Source organism: Ictidomys tridecemlineatus, chromosome 13 (genome assembly GCF_052094955.1).
Source record: "Ictidomys tridecemlineatus isolate mIctTri1 chromosome 13, mIctTri1.hap1, whole genome shotgun sequence".
Taxonomy (NCBI): domain Eukaryota; kingdom Metazoa; phylum Chordata; class Mammalia; order Rodentia; family Sciuridae; genus Ictidomys; species Ictidomys tridecemlineatus.
In genome coordinates, this window is record NC_135489.1 from 38,463,363 (window position 1) to 38,481,551 (window position 18,189).

At 39.3% G+C, this 18,189-nt stretch overlaps 1 protein-coding gene across 1 annotated transcript in view; it reads right to left on the bottom strand.

The window, feature by feature from the left end:
* Positions 1-567: 567 nt before the first annotated feature.
* Mep1b (meprin A subunit beta) overlaps positions 568-18,189 on the bottom strand; it is a 33,298-nt gene continuing 15,676 nt past the window's right edge. Inside the window, exons 9-18 of the mRNA XM_005337471.3 lie at positions 17,340-17,457; positions 16,479-16,657; positions 14,625-14,843; positions 13,422-13,574; positions 11,762-11,977; positions 8,469-8,909; positions 6,636-6,815; positions 5,439-5,565; positions 4,393-4,597; positions 568-1,496 (exon numbers count right to left, since the gene is read on the bottom strand). Coding sequence (XP_005337528.2) covers positions 1,479-1,496; positions 4,393-4,597; positions 5,439-5,565; positions 6,636-6,815; positions 8,469-8,909; positions 11,762-11,977; positions 13,422-13,574; positions 14,625-14,843; positions 16,479-16,657; positions 17,340-17,457 — 1,856 coding nt within the window. The 3' untranslated portion in view covers positions 568-1,478. The remainder of the gene's footprint in view (positions 1,497-4,392; positions 4,598-5,438; positions 5,566-6,635; positions 6,816-8,468; positions 8,910-11,761; positions 11,978-13,421; positions 13,575-14,624; positions 14,844-16,478; positions 16,658-17,339; positions 17,458-18,189) is intronic.

The window sequence follows — 18,189 nt, forward strand, 5'->3', positions numbered from 1 at the left end:
GTAGATTTTACTGGGTGGCATACAAAAGTATATCCATTTGACCATAGATTACAACTGCAACTAACTTTTGAGAAATTATCATTTTTAAGAAATTACAATTTCTAAACCGGGCACAGTGGCACATACCTGTAATCCCAGTGGCTTGGGAGGTTGAGATAGGAAGATTGAGAGTTCAAAGCCAGCCTCAGCAATTTAGGCACTAAGCAACTCAGTGAGATCCTGTCTCTAAATAAAATACAAAATAGGGCTGGGGATGTGGCTCAGTGGTAGAGTGCCCTTGAGTTCAGTTCCCAGTACCAAAAAAAAAAAAAAAAAAAAAAAAAAATGCCATTGTCAGCTATCAACAAAGTATTAAAAACAATATCTGTTTTTACCTGAAATGCTATCCAGATATACTTTCTTTTTCCAACTACTTATCTTTGCAAAGTTAGACTTCCTCCTATCCTTCAACCAAGGTAATACATCACAACAGATTAGGTACAGAAGCATATGAGAAATCACTTAAACTAGACATTAGATATTTGCAAATAAAGAATGTAAACCAACACCCATATTTTTGCTAAACTATCTTTTATTTTTTTAAATATTTATTTAGTTGTAATGAACATGATATTTTTTATTATTTATTTCTGTGTGGTGCTAGGGAACAAACCCAGCCCCTCACAAGTGCAAGGCAAGCGCTCTACCACTGAGCTAGAATCCCAGCCCTAAACTTTCTTTTATTTTGTCAAATATAGTCATTGTTCAGGAAAAAAATTATGTTAACATATAATGGGCTTATTCTTTTTAATGACTAATAAATATATGGTTTTAGATTTTCCCACTTTGAATTTCTAGTAAGGCAAATACTGGTCAATGGAAAGCTTGCAAGCAAAAGGTCTTTGGGGTCCTCAGTGAAAATGGTCCTTTCACCCAAAACTTTGAGAACTGCCGCATGAAGAATTGAAAGTTTCTTGTTTACTATACTGGTCTGTTCAAACAGGTGCTTAGCCAAGTGCAGGTACCCAAAAGATTATGTAAAAAAAAACAACAAGAAATTAGCCAGTTTTGGAGACAGGCATATATATCAGGGGACAAGACAGCATTGAAACTGCTGAGATTCCATATGGAGGATCATTCTCTGGAAATTCCTGCCGGTTTCTGGAGAATCCTTTCTGAGACCACTGCACTCCACCCCCAGATAGAAGGATCAGTAACTTGAAAGCTGTCTCTAATTGTTGCTTTTCCTTTTATTGATAAAATTATACTTTCAGAGGAGTTGGAATGGCTTCCTATGAGAGACAGAGAGAGAGAGAGAGAGAGAGAGACTGACTTTGCCAATTCAACTTTTACCTAAATAATGATTTGGAGTACACTCAGCTATTTGCAGAGAAGAACCATTTTTAGAAGAATATAAAGGTTATACTGTCTCTTAGGTGAAATCCATGATGAAGAATCCTTTTTAATTTCATCTGCTGGCTGTATTGTTGAGTTGATCTTCAAAAAGCCTGGTGTTGCTAAAAGGGGAAAAAAAAGAATCGATGACTTAATTTCTAAATTTAAAATCCGTCAGTTAAATGAATCACAATGAAATGGTCTGATTTTTAAATGAAGTCCCCATCAGCAGTCTCCTGGCATCCCTCCCAGCTAAGCAAGCAGCTCCACTTGAGTCTCCGGGAAAATGCCTGCCTCTCTGGCTCTCATTATTCAGATGCTAAGACATTAGGGTAAGTGCACAAGTGGCCTCAGAAGGGTCATTGTGATTCAACCTAGTTAAACAGTTTATAGTTCTGGAGACTCCATCACCAGTGCATGAACTGGAGAAATGGGGAGACTAAGGGAAAGGCAACTTGGTTCCTTGTCCTTGGGAATGTGTTTAAACGATGCAGAGATGAAGCAGTTGTGTTATAATGTTATGGTGGTTGGATGTGTGTGTTTCCGGTCACTATACCTACCATGTCCCTGATGCCCTGATAGTTTCACCCCTCTTACTGACTTAGCCTCCTTTTTTCTCTCTTTTTTTCTGTGTTAAATCATTTTTTATTTAATTCCTCCCAATTTTTACTAGCTAAGTCAGAGCCCTTATAACTCTACATTTGCCACTATCTAGGGGAATACTTTGCAGTCTTATCTACCTAACCAATGGGTCCTCCTGTCTAGCCCCTCTTCTACCTCCTCTACACTGCCTGACTCACCCCTACTGGTCCAGGGGACCGGCCTACAGGCATAGCTTCGGTCAGCCTGGCCTACCGGTCCTGCTTGACTGACCTGTCCCTTTCATTTCAGGTCATTAAAAAAAAAAATCCGGAAATAGCTGTTGGAAATAAAACAACCTGAATACATTTTAAGTACTTTTCTAATAAGTTTATGAAGTAACTGATCTATTGCTCTATGTTTAGCTTTAAACATCTTCCTGACACTGAAGAAATAAGACCATAGCAAATGAGAATAAAATTATTTGCTTTCTGTTCAACATCTTCATCCACCTTTGAACTGACTTTGCAAAATAAAAATTAGCATCTTTTTTTCTTTTTTCTTTCTTTCTTTCTTTTTCTTTTTTTTTTAAGTTGTAGATGGACACAGCTTTATTTTTTTTATCTTTATTTATTTATGTTTATGTGGTGCTGAGGATCAAACCCAGTGTCTCACATGTGCAAGGCAGATGCTCTACCTCTGAGCTACAGCCCCAGCCCCAGCCCCAGCCCCCCAAATTAGCATCTTGACACAGGGTTTTTCACTTAAAAAATAAAATCCTAAACTTAAAATATAGCATGTTGTACAATAACTTTTTTTTTTTTTTTGGTACCGGGGATGGAACCCAGGGCCACTTAACCACTGAGTCATATCCCCAACCCTTTTTTATATTTTATTTTGAGACAGGGTCTCAATAAATCGCTTAGGGCCTCACTAGGTTGTTGAGGCTGGGTTTGAACTGGTAATCCTCCTGCCTCAGCCTCCTGAACTGCTAGGACTACAGGCGTGCCCCATTGTACTGTACCTGTCCGAATAATTGGTTTTTCTTAAGAAAACATACATTTTGCTAATTACAGTATTTTTATTTTCAGGGAGATTCTAATAGGAAGTGTTTTTCTTCATTTGTTTCACGACAATTTTCAGAGACTCTAATTTGAATGCAATCGAATTGAAAGAATTTTAAAACTTCCCTCTTTGGTAATGTTCAGATTTGATGCTGTTTTCTTCAAGCTCTTCTGTAAGAATATGCAAGTGCCTGTGGCTATCAGTCGCTCTACTGCCGGGGTATCTACTGGGTGCTAGAGCACACTGCTCTGGCCTGCCCCTTCCAAACAAAAGTTTTCTTGCAAAAATTGCCCTCCCCCCAAGGCTGCTGTCTTGCTCAATTTCATGCCCCCACCTTGGAGGCAGCCCCAGTGCAGTGGCTGCTGTGGTGAAGTACGAAGTCCTGGCCCCTTCCCTCAAGTCAGGCCTAGGCTAAGAAGCCCTCCCGGCTCCAGAGCTCCCTGGAGCCTGGGTCAAAGCCCAGCCATGCCTACATCACACCCCGTGCCTACCCCTGTTGTGCCAGCCGCCTTCACATCATCACACCTGTCCCCAGGAGTGTTCCCAATAAATCCCCTGCACCCAACCCTCCATCTCAGGTTCTGCTGCCCAAAGGATGCTCCTGAGACAATAGTTTTGAGAACCTGTTGCCAATTTTAGAGCTTTCCTGGGGAAAAATGTCAAACCCTCTGCTTGAAGATCTTGTCTTCATGATGACTAGCATTAGCTAGAATCGTCTCATTGGAAAAGCTTCCCCAAACCCAGCTGCACCCTTCCTGTAGGCCTCAATTTATCCCCCAATTAAAAGACCTTTGGAATCAAAACCCTTATAAGCCTTGTTTCTCCTCTTCCAGAAAGGTGGGAATATCACGCAGGAGAAATCAGGGTGTCTTTCAGAGGGTCACAGACCCCCCACACACACCCTAGGAAAATAAATGCATAACCATACTCAATTTTGAGCATAATGAACTATCCCAAGAAGAAGGGCCATGATATCAGAAGCTGTTGATTTATATTAAAAGTAATCAGCATTTATAGTCTCAAATCCATTGTTCTCAGTATAGGAAACCAAAAGAAGGTTTTAAAAAAAAAAAGTACATAAAAAGTGCCCTAATTCTCAGCCAGACGCAGTGGCACAGGCTTATAATCCTAGTGGCTTGGGAGGCTGAGGCTCGAGGATCTCAAGTTCAAAGCCAGCCTCAGCAAAAGCAAGGCGCTAAGCAACTCAGTGAGACCCTGTCTCTAAATAAAATACAAAATAGGGCTGGGGATGTGGCTCAGTGGTGGAGTGCCCCTGAGTTCAATCCCTGGTACCCTCTCCTCAAAAAAAAGTCCTAATTCTCCATATGATTTCATCCATAGATTTTGAATAACTCAATAGCCAACTCAACTTACATTTTCCAGAGTGATATTCGCAATATTTGAATTTGGCCTTTGGCGATATCTCCTCCGGGTACAGTAAACACTGATGAGGGTGACTATCAGCATCAGGACAAACACAGCAGCGGTGGAAGAAACAGCAATGACAATGGTGTCACGGGTTGAACCTCTCTTCTCACACCTTTCTCCCATGTACCACCAGTCTTCCCCAGAAGGACACCTATACATGGTGAAGTGACTTGGAGTTATGCATTGATATTTGACTGGAAATCCTCCCCATAAAATCTGTTCATCACCTTTAGTCTGTTCGATCACCAATAAGTCACTGACATATGAACTACTTCACCCACTCTGGACTTAGACTGGCACCAGGAGACCAGACAGGATCAATGAAAAGGAAAAATGGAATCATTCCTAATTCAATAGAAAAACAGCAGCAGAGATGTAGCAAAGGGAGGGAGCACAACCAATAAAGAAAGTTTGGCTCTCCAACTTCTAGTTTTACACCTTGGTCAAGGTCTTCTCAGAACTTTAGTATCCTCATCTAAAAAATGAGGATAAACATACTTAAAAGGACCAGATTGGCAAAAGGAGTTGACAAGCGAGGACTTAACAAGTAACTTGTAAAGAGTCTTTTTCTTTTTCTTTCTTTTTTTTTTTAAGGCAACTTGAATGTAATGTGTCATATTTTTTTTCATTTTAAAAGATTTTTAAATTTTTTCCCCATGATACTGGAGATGGAACCCACAGCCTTGAGCATGCTAAGCATTCATTCTTTTTTAAAAAAACATTTTTCTTGATTCTTTTTAGTTATATATATTGATAGGATTCATTTTTGACATAATCATAAAAGCATGGAATATAATGTGTTGGGGTTTTTTTTCATTAAAAGTTTTATTGTCCTTATAGGTATCTGAAGTCCCAAATGGAATACAAAAACACTGAATATTCTGTGAGTGGTTTTGAGAGGAGAATTGACAAATTTAATTCATATGAACTATCAGCATTTAATCCTACGTTCTAACAATAAGAACAGGGCCCTCTCCCAAGTGCCCCCTTACCAGCACTCAGCCTTGCCATTCTGGATGGAGCACATGCCACCATTTTCACATACGACGACTGAGCACAGGTCATGGGGATCAGAGGTTGGGTTACTCTGATCCGGTGTTTGAGCGAGGTCAGATCGGTCTAAGAGAAGCAACAGGAGAGAGAAACGGTGATCGGCATGTGCCTGAGTAATCCTTTGGCCCTTAAGTCTCAAAATAGATGTTCAGGCTTCAGCCTTGTGAGGAATTTAGATAATTTGATGCATGGTCCAGCAACATTCAGAGGCAGGGCTCTCTCAAACCCTTGTCACCAACCCACTAGAGACAGGTGAGAAAACCGAAGCTCAGAAATGGAAAGTGGTTAAGGACCTTGCCCAAGGTCAGGGTCTCCTGCTAGGTAGAGTAAGAGGCAGAGACTTCAAGCAAGGTACCGTGCCCTGGTAGCCTGTGCCATGTTCTTTACACTGTAATTTGTTCTCTCACTGTAATGTCACTTCTTTTTCTCTGTACCCTAAAATGTCTTCTCTTTAGTAGTGTTTTTTTTCTCAATAATTTTTTCCAAAAAAATATCATCTAGATTTATTCTAGTGAACACTCTGGTTTGAATTTCATGGGTTCTAGTTGTACCACCTCTCGTTGCCATGCGGTCTGATTTACTGAGACGCAAGTGAATCTTTCAGAGTAGATGAGTTACAATCGTACTACATCAAACATGGAAACCACCTGCATTGCTGGAAAATGTATTTATTGATTGCCATGGATAAAAAATTTAACAGACAATTAACTAACATGATTACTGCCAGGATATATGTGGGTACATATGTTTTCATGTATGCGTGTGCATGTGTGTATCAGATAGTAACTTGGTTTGTTTACAGATGAATTTATTTTATAAATTATAGAGTATAATCTTAGGGAATATTATCTGTATCCTAACTTATTTCTAAAGAAATCGTCCAGTCTAAAGCTTTCTACTATTGTTTCATGGGATAGTAATTAAATTCTATACCCTAGAACTTTTGTTGTTTCAAATTTAATAAGTTTCATGTTGTTAATGATTCATACCCCCCCCCAAAAAAACTCATTTGTACCCATTTCCTCCTACATCCTATAATATGCCTAAAAATGAAACCAGAAGAACATCAGAAATAGCCCATGGCCATAACACACACACACAAATTAACTTAAATAAAATGACTTTTACTGGCATACCATTCGTGGTCAGTAGGATATAAACATCATTTCCTTTTATGAACTCTCTGCTGTGTAGCCTGCTATGGCTTATGAAGACACTGCTCCCATAGCCTTTGTTCATCATATACTCAGTTCCATTAGGGTAAACAGTCTGTATTCCCACTTTAGAAGGCCTGTCCCAAAAATACTTTGTATCATCTGAAAAAGCAATTTACATTAATGGATTGTATTTAGCATCAGCATGGCTTTTGGTGGTAGGAAAGAACAGGCAATGTGAAACACAAATCAGGATGGGCCCCAAATAATCCAATGATGCTGTTGACCTGTGATGTATTCCCTGGCAAGCCGCTGGAGCCTATTCATTTATACTGTCCTAAAGGAAATAAGATTGTCTGGCAGGAAGGGCCCTGCCTAGAGTGGAGAGGACCCAAAGTCCCCTAGGTGAGGATAACACACCTTTGCTTACTAACTGGTACAGAAATCCTTCTGACACTTAGAACCATGCCCCATTGGCCTTCGAGTTACAGATCATCCTTTTAAATTGAGTTAAAGCAATAGGTTGCTGAGAGAGTTTTCAATATTAGCGCAGAATAAATTATCTCATTAATCAAATTATTCACCTAAAAGAGTAAAGTCCTTCCAATATACAAGACAGCAAGAAGCACTGCTCCTGGGAAAAGGTGAGGATCCATCAAAAGTGAGCCATTTGGTTTTTTTGGGGGGAGGTGGAGAGTACTGGGGATTGAATTCAGGGCCACTTGACCACTGAGCCACATCCCTAGACCTATTTGTATTTTATTTAGAGACAAGGTCTCACTGAGTTGCTTAGCGCCTTGCTTTTGCTGAGGATGGTTTTGAACTGGCGATCCTCCTGCTTCAGTCTCCCAGCCACGAGGATTACAGGTGTGTGCAACCCACGCCTGGCAAAACTGAGCCATTCTCAATGTCATTCAGGGAGAAAAATGTAAGGAAAGAGTGAAAAAAAATTCTAAACATTTATAAATTTCAAAATTTGGCAATCATCGTTAGCTTGCCATAATTCTATTTTTTTCCTTTGTCAGGTTTCCAGAAACAAAAGAGTATTACAATTAGAAGAGTGATCATGGCCTTCTGGGCCCTGTTTCCTTTTGAGACTGGAAAAAATGAAGAATGATGTCACTGTTAACAAATCCTCCAGAACTCTTCAATAAGAAATCACAATTCTTTCCATACCCTTCCTACCAATACTCCAGTACAACCTCCCCCCCACCCTATCCCCAGGATCTTCCTCCTGATCAAAACCACCCAAATTCCAAGAGCTGAATTGTTTTTGACAACCCCAGTGGCATGATCAAGGCATTATGGGTTAGAGAAACTCAACATCTGAGAATTCTGCGTACCAGGATGTTCCAACAGCCTTCCGTACTTGATCTGTATTTATCCTCATAACAATTTATGGGAGAATTACTGTCCTACTTTCACAGCTTGAGGACACTGAGACTCCAAAACATTATTCACTCACAGTCCCATAACTAATGCAAAGCAAACCTTGGATTTGAACCCAGGCACATCATACTCAAAACAACATTGCTTGAACAACATGGAAGTCAAGGATGGTCATCAATTCCCAGGGACCCAGCTAATATCTTCCCTGTTTGTCAAAGTCCTTGCTGATATTCTTAGTAGTCTCCTGCTTCAGAGACTCTGTCCTCAATTAGTAAAGACTTGCCTGTAAGCATCCCCTATTCTTTAAGATTTGGAGCTTAAATTCCAAAAGTAACCAATTGTGCCATCCAATTTGTCATTCCCAAATCATCTGTCCCTCCTGGAGCAATAATTGTGTATTAGTAATAAATAAAATGAGCCACGAACCAAGCAGAAATGGGTCTGTAGTTACACTCAGCTGGTTGGACATACGCCGTAGAATGTCAGAATTTTGATCCAAGAGTGTTATCGTGATTTGTTGCCAAGGACATGGCCACTTTAAATAATCATCATTGCCTCCAGAGACCAAATGGAGATATATCTGTGCATCTGTCGAAGGTTTTAGACTGAATTGAATCTGAAAAGCATAACCTTTAGGAGAATAAAATGGAGGGCTTAATAGAATTCCATTTTCTTTGTCAATGGTCTCTTCGAAATTCCTTATGTGCCACACATGTTCAGGGCACTGTGTTTCCGAAAGATTGATGTCATCAATAGACAGACCACCTGATGATGCACCAGAGCCCCTGAGTCCTTCAAACACCACTCTAAATTTGTTGACCATTTTCAGTGGTATGTAGTAAAGTTCCCAGATCCCAATGGGAATTTCTGCAAAAAAAAAAAAAAAAAAAAAAAGCCATTATTTCAAAGAAGACAAAGGACTATGCATCACAGGCAAATAAACATTAGAGCTCTAATCTTCCTAGATCATCCAAGAGGTATTGCTTCCTACAGATCAGAGGTATGAGCTCACTTTTCCAGGCCAGGATTTCAAGGTATTTCTGTGGAAGTCATACTGTTCTCTAGAATATCTGAATGCATATATAGTTGTTTCTCAGAGAGGTCACCCTTTGCCAGAGATAGGTAAGCAAGCAGTAGTGTGTGACTCATGAGTTCTCCAAGCCCAACTTATGAATTACCTGCCATTCTCTGGTAGCTAACAGTCAAGCAAGCTCTATACTCAACACCTGTGCCCATGACTTTGTGATATTGGTATACCTTCTTTACATGCACAATCATCTTTTCAGCAGTATTTAAAACAGGGATCTACCAAACTCTGGAAGTCCACATCCTACTAGGTACTCCTCAGATCACTTACTAGTGACTTCAATTTGAATTCATACATGTATTGAAAATATTTTTCTGATATTTGGTAGATCACTTCTTGTCTCCCTGTCTGCAATTCCTTCTCAACTCTCATCTTGTACCCCTAGCTAGTTTCTTAAGATCCCTTTGTATTTGCTTATCAGTGAGTCACTCACAGTTGCTAAGGAGAAGGAGTTCCCTTCAAACCTGGAATTGCATATATATATTAGTATGTAGATTCATATACATATATAATATATATTTGTATTGCATATATGAGGCTTCTATACATGGTTTTCATATCTACAATTATATATTGTATTTAATTTCATACATGATGTGTGTGCATACTGTGTACGTATTCTTAGTGAGATTAAGAACCACACTGCTCATAGGTGTTCACAAAGAAAAATAGCCTCTGTATTTCAGATTGTTTCTATTGTTAAGCAGAGGGGAGGAAATGGCATAACACAGCATCATGTGGGTCTATTTCATAATAGGTTTTGCTCAGTTCATCAAACCAAGAGGTCAACCTGCAGAGCATACAGTCATCTGTTTGCCAGTCCACGTTCGGCCCTTCCCTTGCCTTCCCCAGGGAACCATCCTGGCCATCTGCTTTAACAGGTGGTCAACTCAGGGCTGGGTTGAAGGATGAGCACCCGCCTCTGTACTCAGGAAGTTGCATTTAGTCCAAGTCATAACACTCAGCATCCTTGGGTGGAATTTATTTTTTAAGCTGGAAATTAGAGGAGTCCTTTTCTAGTCAAATGGCACATTGGGTATGAGGTAATATAGGAAACTAAACAGCCTAAGTCCCAGTGTATGAACAAGGCCATTCTGAGATCAAACACAAGGTCCCCAGCAATGTTCAGGGACAGGTCCAGGGGCCCCTGAGGCCAGCTCCTCCCTCATCCATTCCATAATTCAGTTACAATGAGCTGGCAACCCTTCCCATTGTGCTTAAGCTAGTTCTCATTGCCCGGTTATTACTTGCCAAGGACTGAACTGCACAATTCCAGAGACCAAGTTATATTTCTTTTTTCTTTTTCCTTTTAATTTTCTTTAATTCTAATTTATTATATATGGCAGAGGAATGCATTACAATTCATACTACGCATATAGAACACAATTTTTCGTATCTCTGGTTGTATACAAAGTAAATTCACACCATTTGTGTCTTCATACATGTATTTTGGATAATGATGTCCATCTCATTCCATCATCATTTCTAACCCCATGCCCCCTCCTTTCCCCTCCAACCCCTTTGCCCTATCTAGCGTTCATCTAATTCTCTCTTGTTCCCCTTCCCTACCCCACTATGAACCAGCCTCCTTATATCAGAGAAAACATTCATCATTTGGTTTTTTGGGATTAGCTAACTTCACTTAGCATTATATTCTCAAACTCCATCCATTTACCTGCAAATGCCATGATTTTATTCTCTTTTATTGCTGAGTAATATTCCATTGTGTATATATACAACAGGTGGGTTTTGTTTTTTTTTTTTTTTTAGTTTTAGGTGGACACAATATCTTTATTTTACATTTATGTGGTGGTGAGGATGGAACCCAGTGCCCAGTGCATGCTAGACAAGCACTCAACCACTGGAGCCACAATCCCAGCCCATATACCACAGTTTTTTTTTTAATCCATTCATCTACTGAAGGGCATCTAGGTTGGTTCTACCATTTAGCTATTGTGAATTGTGCTGCTATAAACATGGATGTGGCCAAGTTTTATTTCTTGAGTGTCACACAGTACAGCAAAAGCACAGTGGCACATCTCTGTAATCCTAGCAACTCAGGATGCTGAATCAGGAGGATCATAGGTTCAAAATCAGCCTCAGCAACTTAGCGAGGCCTAAGCCACTTAATGAGAGCCTACCTTCAAGTAAAACATAAAAAAGTGCTAGGGATGTGGCTCAGTGGTGAAGCACCCATGGATTCAATCCCCAGTATCAAAATTGTTTTGTTTTTTTTTTTAAGAGAGAGAGAGAGAGAATTTTAATATTTATTTTTTAGTTTTTCGGCAAACACAACATCTTTGTTTTGTATGTGGTGCTGAGGAACGAACCTAGGCTGCACGCATGCCAGGCGAGCGCGCTACCGCTTGAGCCACATCCCCAGCCCTCACAATTGTTTTTTAAAACTAAAAAATAAAACACAGCAAAGGAGCCTCTCTTTGGCTTCCTTAAGAAACAAAGATCAAGTTGTATTCAAAAAGTAGTGAGTCAGAGAAATTAAGTGCTCCTGGGTTCAATCCCTGGTACCAAAAAAAAAGATTAAGTAGTGAGTCAGTAACCTCTGCTCTATTAAGTTGCTGCATTAAATAAACAAAGAACTCTGAACCCCCAAAATAAAAATATTAATATTTACCTTTTATTTGTTTCACAAGGGTCCGATGACCACTTACATCATCTGCAGTATAATTCCTGACGTATATGTTCAGGTGGTCATTTATACTTCCACTGTTATACAAATAAAATTCCAAGCATTGAAATTCTCTTTTAGGGTACAGCATCCTAGTTTCCATCACTGCTGTGTGTCCCTCACTTACAGAGCTACTGTTAAAATGCATGAAGAAACCATAACCTGGTATGAGGACAAAAGAATTGAGAAAAAAAACAGATGCTGGCTAGAGGAATAGGCCCAATGAGTACCAGGAGGTAAACCCCCAGGGAGAAACTTTAGGAGCCTAAGCTATATCTCTAGTACTCAGAACGCTAACTGACTGACATAACAGAACACAACCCCAATCTATTACTTATAAAAATATTAATTACAATAGTAGCAGTTTGCTTGTGGACACTGATCTTCACTTATTTTCATTTGCTATGAGCTATAAAGATAAAGCAAGCTTATGTATAAAACACTAATTTTAAAAAAATCCAATATAAGCCTTCAGGTCATGCCTAAGAAGCAGGATCAAAAGACAGATATTCTGCAAGGAGCATCTTTCAAACATTCCCATCCCTGGCCAAACTATAAGTGGGAGTAGTTACCATCAGTAAGACAGCATGGAGAGTTGTTCCCCGCTCTGGGAATGTGCAAAAGGGGAATAGAAATTCAGCCCAGTGTAGAAGCTTGATTCCTTAGAAAACTTGGAATGGAACCACCATTTGACCCAGTTATCCCACTCCTTGGCATATACCCCAAGGACTTAAAATCAGCCTACTACAGTGATACAGCCACATCAATGTTTACAGCAGCTCAATTCACAATAGCTAAGCTATGGAACCAACCTAGGTGACCTTCAACAGAAGAATGGATAAAGAAAATGTGGTATATATACACAATGGACTATTACTCAGCCTTAAAGAGGATTGAAATTATGACATTTGCTGGTAAACCAATGGAACTGGAAACGATCATGCTAAATGAAATAAGCCAATCCCAAACAAACAAAAGCCAAATGTTTTCTCTGATTAGTGGATGTTGAGTCACAATAGGTGGGAGGGGGGAGAAGGGAAGGTACACTGGCTTGTGGGGGGGAGGGGGGAGTGAGGGGAAGTGTAGAGGGATGGGAATGGGAAAGACAGTAGAATGAATCAGACATAACTTTCCTATGTTCATATATGAATACATGACCATCATGTGCAACTGCAAAAATGGGAAGTTATACTCCATGTACGTATGATCTGTCAAAATACATTCTACTGTGATGTATAACTAAAAAGAACAAATAAAAAAAAATTTTAAAGTAGGGCTTGAAATCCAGGTAGGTAGAAAGCCACAGTATCTGTGTGTCCCCAGGCTAACTCAAGGTGAAGCTGTAAGTGCTTTAGGAGAAGTTAGCCTACTGTGTGGGCAGGAGAGAGAGGCAGCCCAGAAACTAGAAAGAAAAATGTTCTCAGAGTGTAAAAGCAAAGATATCACCCATGTCCTTATAATGCACAAAGTTCATTCCTTTGTAGCAACCAAATGGATTATCATTAATAATTCTGACAGAATGAAAGATAAAATCCCAGGGTTTCATAGTAAAAGGAAAAGGGGGGGGCACTGAACATAATATCTAGAAGTCCCTCCGTCTTGTTACCTTTACACTTTCCCATGTTGGAATAATCAGTCTTTGGACCCCCAGAAACATTTGAAACTCGCTTCCAGTCAGTCTTATCTTCTGAACTTTGTATCATTCCACATATGTTTTCCAGTTCAAAATTGCATGAGTCCATAAAACTCAAGGAAGAGGCTGCAAACAAAAAAATTATTAACAAAGCATCATAATCTAAGTAATAAAAAAAAATGAGCTTATCACAGAAGTCTGAGGAAGGTTTAGAAGGTCATCATTAAGGGGAACACCTAGCTGATCTGAGCTAGAGACCCCTCCTCTGTGGATCAGCATACATAGGCTACACTGTCTTTTTTTTTTTTTTTTTTTTTTAAGATTTCTTTTTAAGGGGCTGGGGTTGTGGCTCAGTAGGAGAGCACTTGCCTCGCATGTGTGAGGCATGGGGTTCAATCCTCAGAACCACATAAAAATAAATAAAGAAAATAAAGGTACTGTGTCCATCTATAACTAAAAAAAAATGTAAAAAGATTTCTTTTTAAGATGGACACAATATTTATTTATTTATTTTATTTACTTTTCTGTGGCATCGAGGATCGAACCCAGTGCTTCACGCACGTAAGGCAAGTGATCTACTGCTAAGCTATAACCCCAGCCCTGTATTGTCTTTTATTTTCTTCTAATTATCTATTTGTAGAAACCAAGTCTACACTCTCCTTATTATTCAAGTCATTAAGCCACACGACCCAGATTATTTGATCCTGTTTATATTACAAATGTGTACCCCATTTTAGCTGAAAAGAGGTTTGAATATCAAATTGGGCCCATGTCTGAATTAGGAACAGCTTCAAAACCCTGCCTGAGGTGGATTCCTAAAAGGACTCAAGCTGTTTTTAAGAACTCAAAGGCAGAGCTGGGGTTGTGGCTCAGCGGTAGAGCGCTAGCCTAGCACAGGCAAGGCCCTGAGTTTGATCCTCAGCACCACATAAAAATAAATAAGCAAAATAAAGGTATTGTGTCCAATTACAAATTAACAATTAAAAAAAGAACTCAAAGACAGACCTTGAGAGAAGAAAAATGTTACAACTGAGTGGGAAACTGGGATCTGGGTGCTACTTTGTTTTTCTGAAAGTCAAACATATATATTCTCAGAAACGCCCCATGGCACAGACCATCATTTTCTTCCACATAGCAGAGGGAAATACAACACATTTCAAAGAACTTGTCACATACAGCAGTTATACAGTCGATTCAACTTTTGGAGATCATAGTCACTGAAATCCATGCGTTGGCCAATCAGATCCTCAAAGACTGCCATCTTTGTTATAATTGTAGGGTCTTGTCCTCTTTTGAATGCAATTTTACTGTAGTGCATTACAGAAAAGTAATCGTAGGGAACATTCAGGAAATCGGATTCTTTGTCATTATGAATATTAAAATTATGCTCTCGACCTAAGTGGTACATAAAAAAAATCTTTGATTACTTGATGTTCATAAAACCAATGTATCTTCTCTACACACTGTTCACTTAGAGAAGGAGAATAAAATATAGCAAACTTTTATGCAAAGGATCTATTGTGCCTTGAGTGTTTAACATCTTCCTATCTTAGAATATAATATTCACACTTGGAATTGTGATTCCAGCAATCACACTAAATATATCTAAGATTCCATGTCCCAAGTTGGAATATGCGGGCCGGATCCAAGGCTCTAAAAAGTGGTAACGAAACAGTCAGGATTATGGGCCAGCCAGGGCAGAAGTTTAAGTTTCATCTCCACAGCAAATGGAGATAAAATTAAGAGGACTTTGGGAAGGGAGGTTCAAATGGGACCTGGGAATAATATAGACAAGAATCATTAGAAAAAGGATTGACATGGTCAGAGACGTTTTCCAGGATTGCTGGAATATTTGTAGATACGTATAAATCATGGTGACAACAGTTAATAATAATTTATTTTATATTTCTAAATTGTTAAGAGTAGTTTTAAAATATCTTATAAAAACACCAAGTGAGATGATAGACATGCTAATTAGTCTGTTTTAATCGTTCCTCATTGAGTACATATATCAAAATGACATTTTGTAGCTCATAGGTGTGTTCAGTTACAATTTATCAATTAAAAATATTCATTTGGGGGGTGCTGGGGAGTGACATTTGTCAAGTTATATTATCATATTGCACACATGTATGAATATGTTATCAACATATCCCATCATTATGTACAACTCTAATGCACCAATAAAAAATAAGGAAAGGAAAAAAATATTCATTTTTGGCCACAGTGGAAGATGCTTGTAATACCAGCTATTCAGGAGGCTGAGGCAGGAGGATCACTAATTCAAGACCAGCCTAGGCAACTTAGGGAGACCCTATCTCAAAAATAAAAATAAAATAAAATAAAAATGGCTGAGGCTGTAGTACAGTGGTACAGCCTGCTGGATTCAACCCCTAGTACTGAAAGTAAATATTTTTTTTAACTAAAATGAATATATTTAAAGAAGATACCACGCAACTCAGCATCACAGTCAAGGGCAATTGATTAGAACTTGAAATCAGGTGATTTTGTGGATATAATGAGGTGTGCCTGATTTCCAAAGATATATAGATGTCTTATCAAATATGGGCAGAAGTTCCTATCCAAAATAAAACTGTGAGAATACTAAAGAGGGAGGTCATAGATTAAAACACTTCGTTTGCTCTAGAAATCTCTTAGTTTGCAGCCAGGCAATCAGATAACTAACTGCACATTTAATTTCTTTTCACCTGAACTAGTTTGAATTCAGGCTCCTTCCCATTGGACACGTGTAAGAATATGTGGGACTGTATCCCATAGAACATGTCTTGAGAAACTCTAGTTTTCTATGTTATATACAGCTCTAAATCACAGTTCTGTGATTCCTGTATGGTAGCACCCAACGACTTTTAAGGTACTTCAGACGTACTAAGTTAGAGGATAAATCAAGTAAGGCAGCAAGATGTCAGTTTTTCAATTATTAACCATTGGCATTAACATTTTAGTCTAAAAATGGAGAGAGAGAGAGAGAGAGAGAGAGAGAGAGAGAGAGAGAGAGAGAGAGAAATGTACCTGGTTTAATTCTGTTCCACATTATCTGGATATAGTCATCCCGGTCAGAACGAGACTGCTCATGCCAGAATCCCAGCGCGTGTAAGAGCTCATGCTGCACGGTTCCTATCCTGTCACAATTGTTCCCAATGGAAAGTTCCTGCTTCCCCTGACGTTTGTTTCCTATCGAGGACCAGCAGCTTAGGAGAGTTTACAGGAGAGGGGGAAGTGTTACAGAGATGCACACTGAGGTCTCCAGGAGAATGCCCACCCCTTGGCCCTTCCCTAGATTGAGACACTGTGCATTTCTCTCACAATCCTGGTGAGGCATGAAAAACCTTGCAGGCCAGAGATCTTTAGAGAACTTGCCCTAATGCTACATATTAACATAGGAGCAAGTGATTCCCCAGGCAGCTTGGTCCTGATATTCCTGGAAGTTTCAGTCTATGAGATCATCCTAGGTATGCCTGTGCCCATTTACAAGGGCTTTCCCAGGCACAGCAACCACTCAGAATGCTGAGCTCCAAGCAAACATGCTCCCATGTTCTTAGGTAAGAATAATTTTTAGGTTAAAATTAAGTTAAATACACACAGGCACACAAAAGTGTTTTTATTTAAGAGGGAATAAAGATTACATTTCAATTACAAATGGGTGGAAATCCACAGGTTGTGGAATAGATGACATTCAGTCACACTCATTTTAACATTGAAAGTCTGGTTGAATGTGTGAAAACATTATTTTTATGCCAGGGAAACTAGACCTAGCTGTCTTGCTCTGCAACCAACAGCAAAAGAAGCCATGGCCCTATGCTAATGGTCAGGGCCTTGGGCAGTTACTGTGAGGCGATTCCCTAGGAGAACCCCTAGTAACCCTCCACTTACCCAGTGCCCTTGAAAAATGCTATATAGTTATCTTCCCCAGACCAAGGCTTGAAGTCAAGGCAAGTTTTCAGGCGATAGCGATCAAATGCCTGGAGGATAACCCCTTTAGCATTCACACCTGAAGGAAAACCAAGGGAGAGGAGTAGAAGAAAGGGACCAGGATATGAGAGGAAGAGGGAGGAGGAATGCTGGGGAGTGACACTGGCCAAATTAGATTATTAAATCGTGTGCATGTACAAAGATATAACAACAGATCCTATCACTAGGTACAACTCTAATGCACCCATAAAAAATGTAGAAAGAAAAAAATAAACAAGTAAAAAGAAAAATACACATATTAAAATAATCCCCTTTGAACAATTCACCATGGAAATAGGCTATGTACTCTATTGACTATCATGAGTTAGTTCCTTCAAGAATTTCCAACATTTTGTTTTTATAAAATTTAGTATACAGTACCAATTAAGTATTCTATTCAAGCATTTGATTATTCTTCAGAATCCTTACTTTGCCTTATATTTTTCTGGAGTCCATTAGCAGTGCATTACTAAACAATAGGAAGGGTGTTTCTTTATCTCGGAGGATATACAACATAGATCAAAATTAACAGTCAACCAGCTGTTCCTCTCCTCAGTCTATACTCAAAGGACTTAAAAACAGCATACTACAGGGACACAGCAACATCCATGTTTACAGCAGCACAATTCACAATAGCTAAACTGTGGAAGCAACCTAGGTGCCCTTCAGTAGATGAATGGATAAAGAAACTGTGGTATATATACATAGTAGAATATTACTCAGCAGTAAAAGAGAATAAAATCATGGCCTTTGCAGGTAAATGGATGGAGTT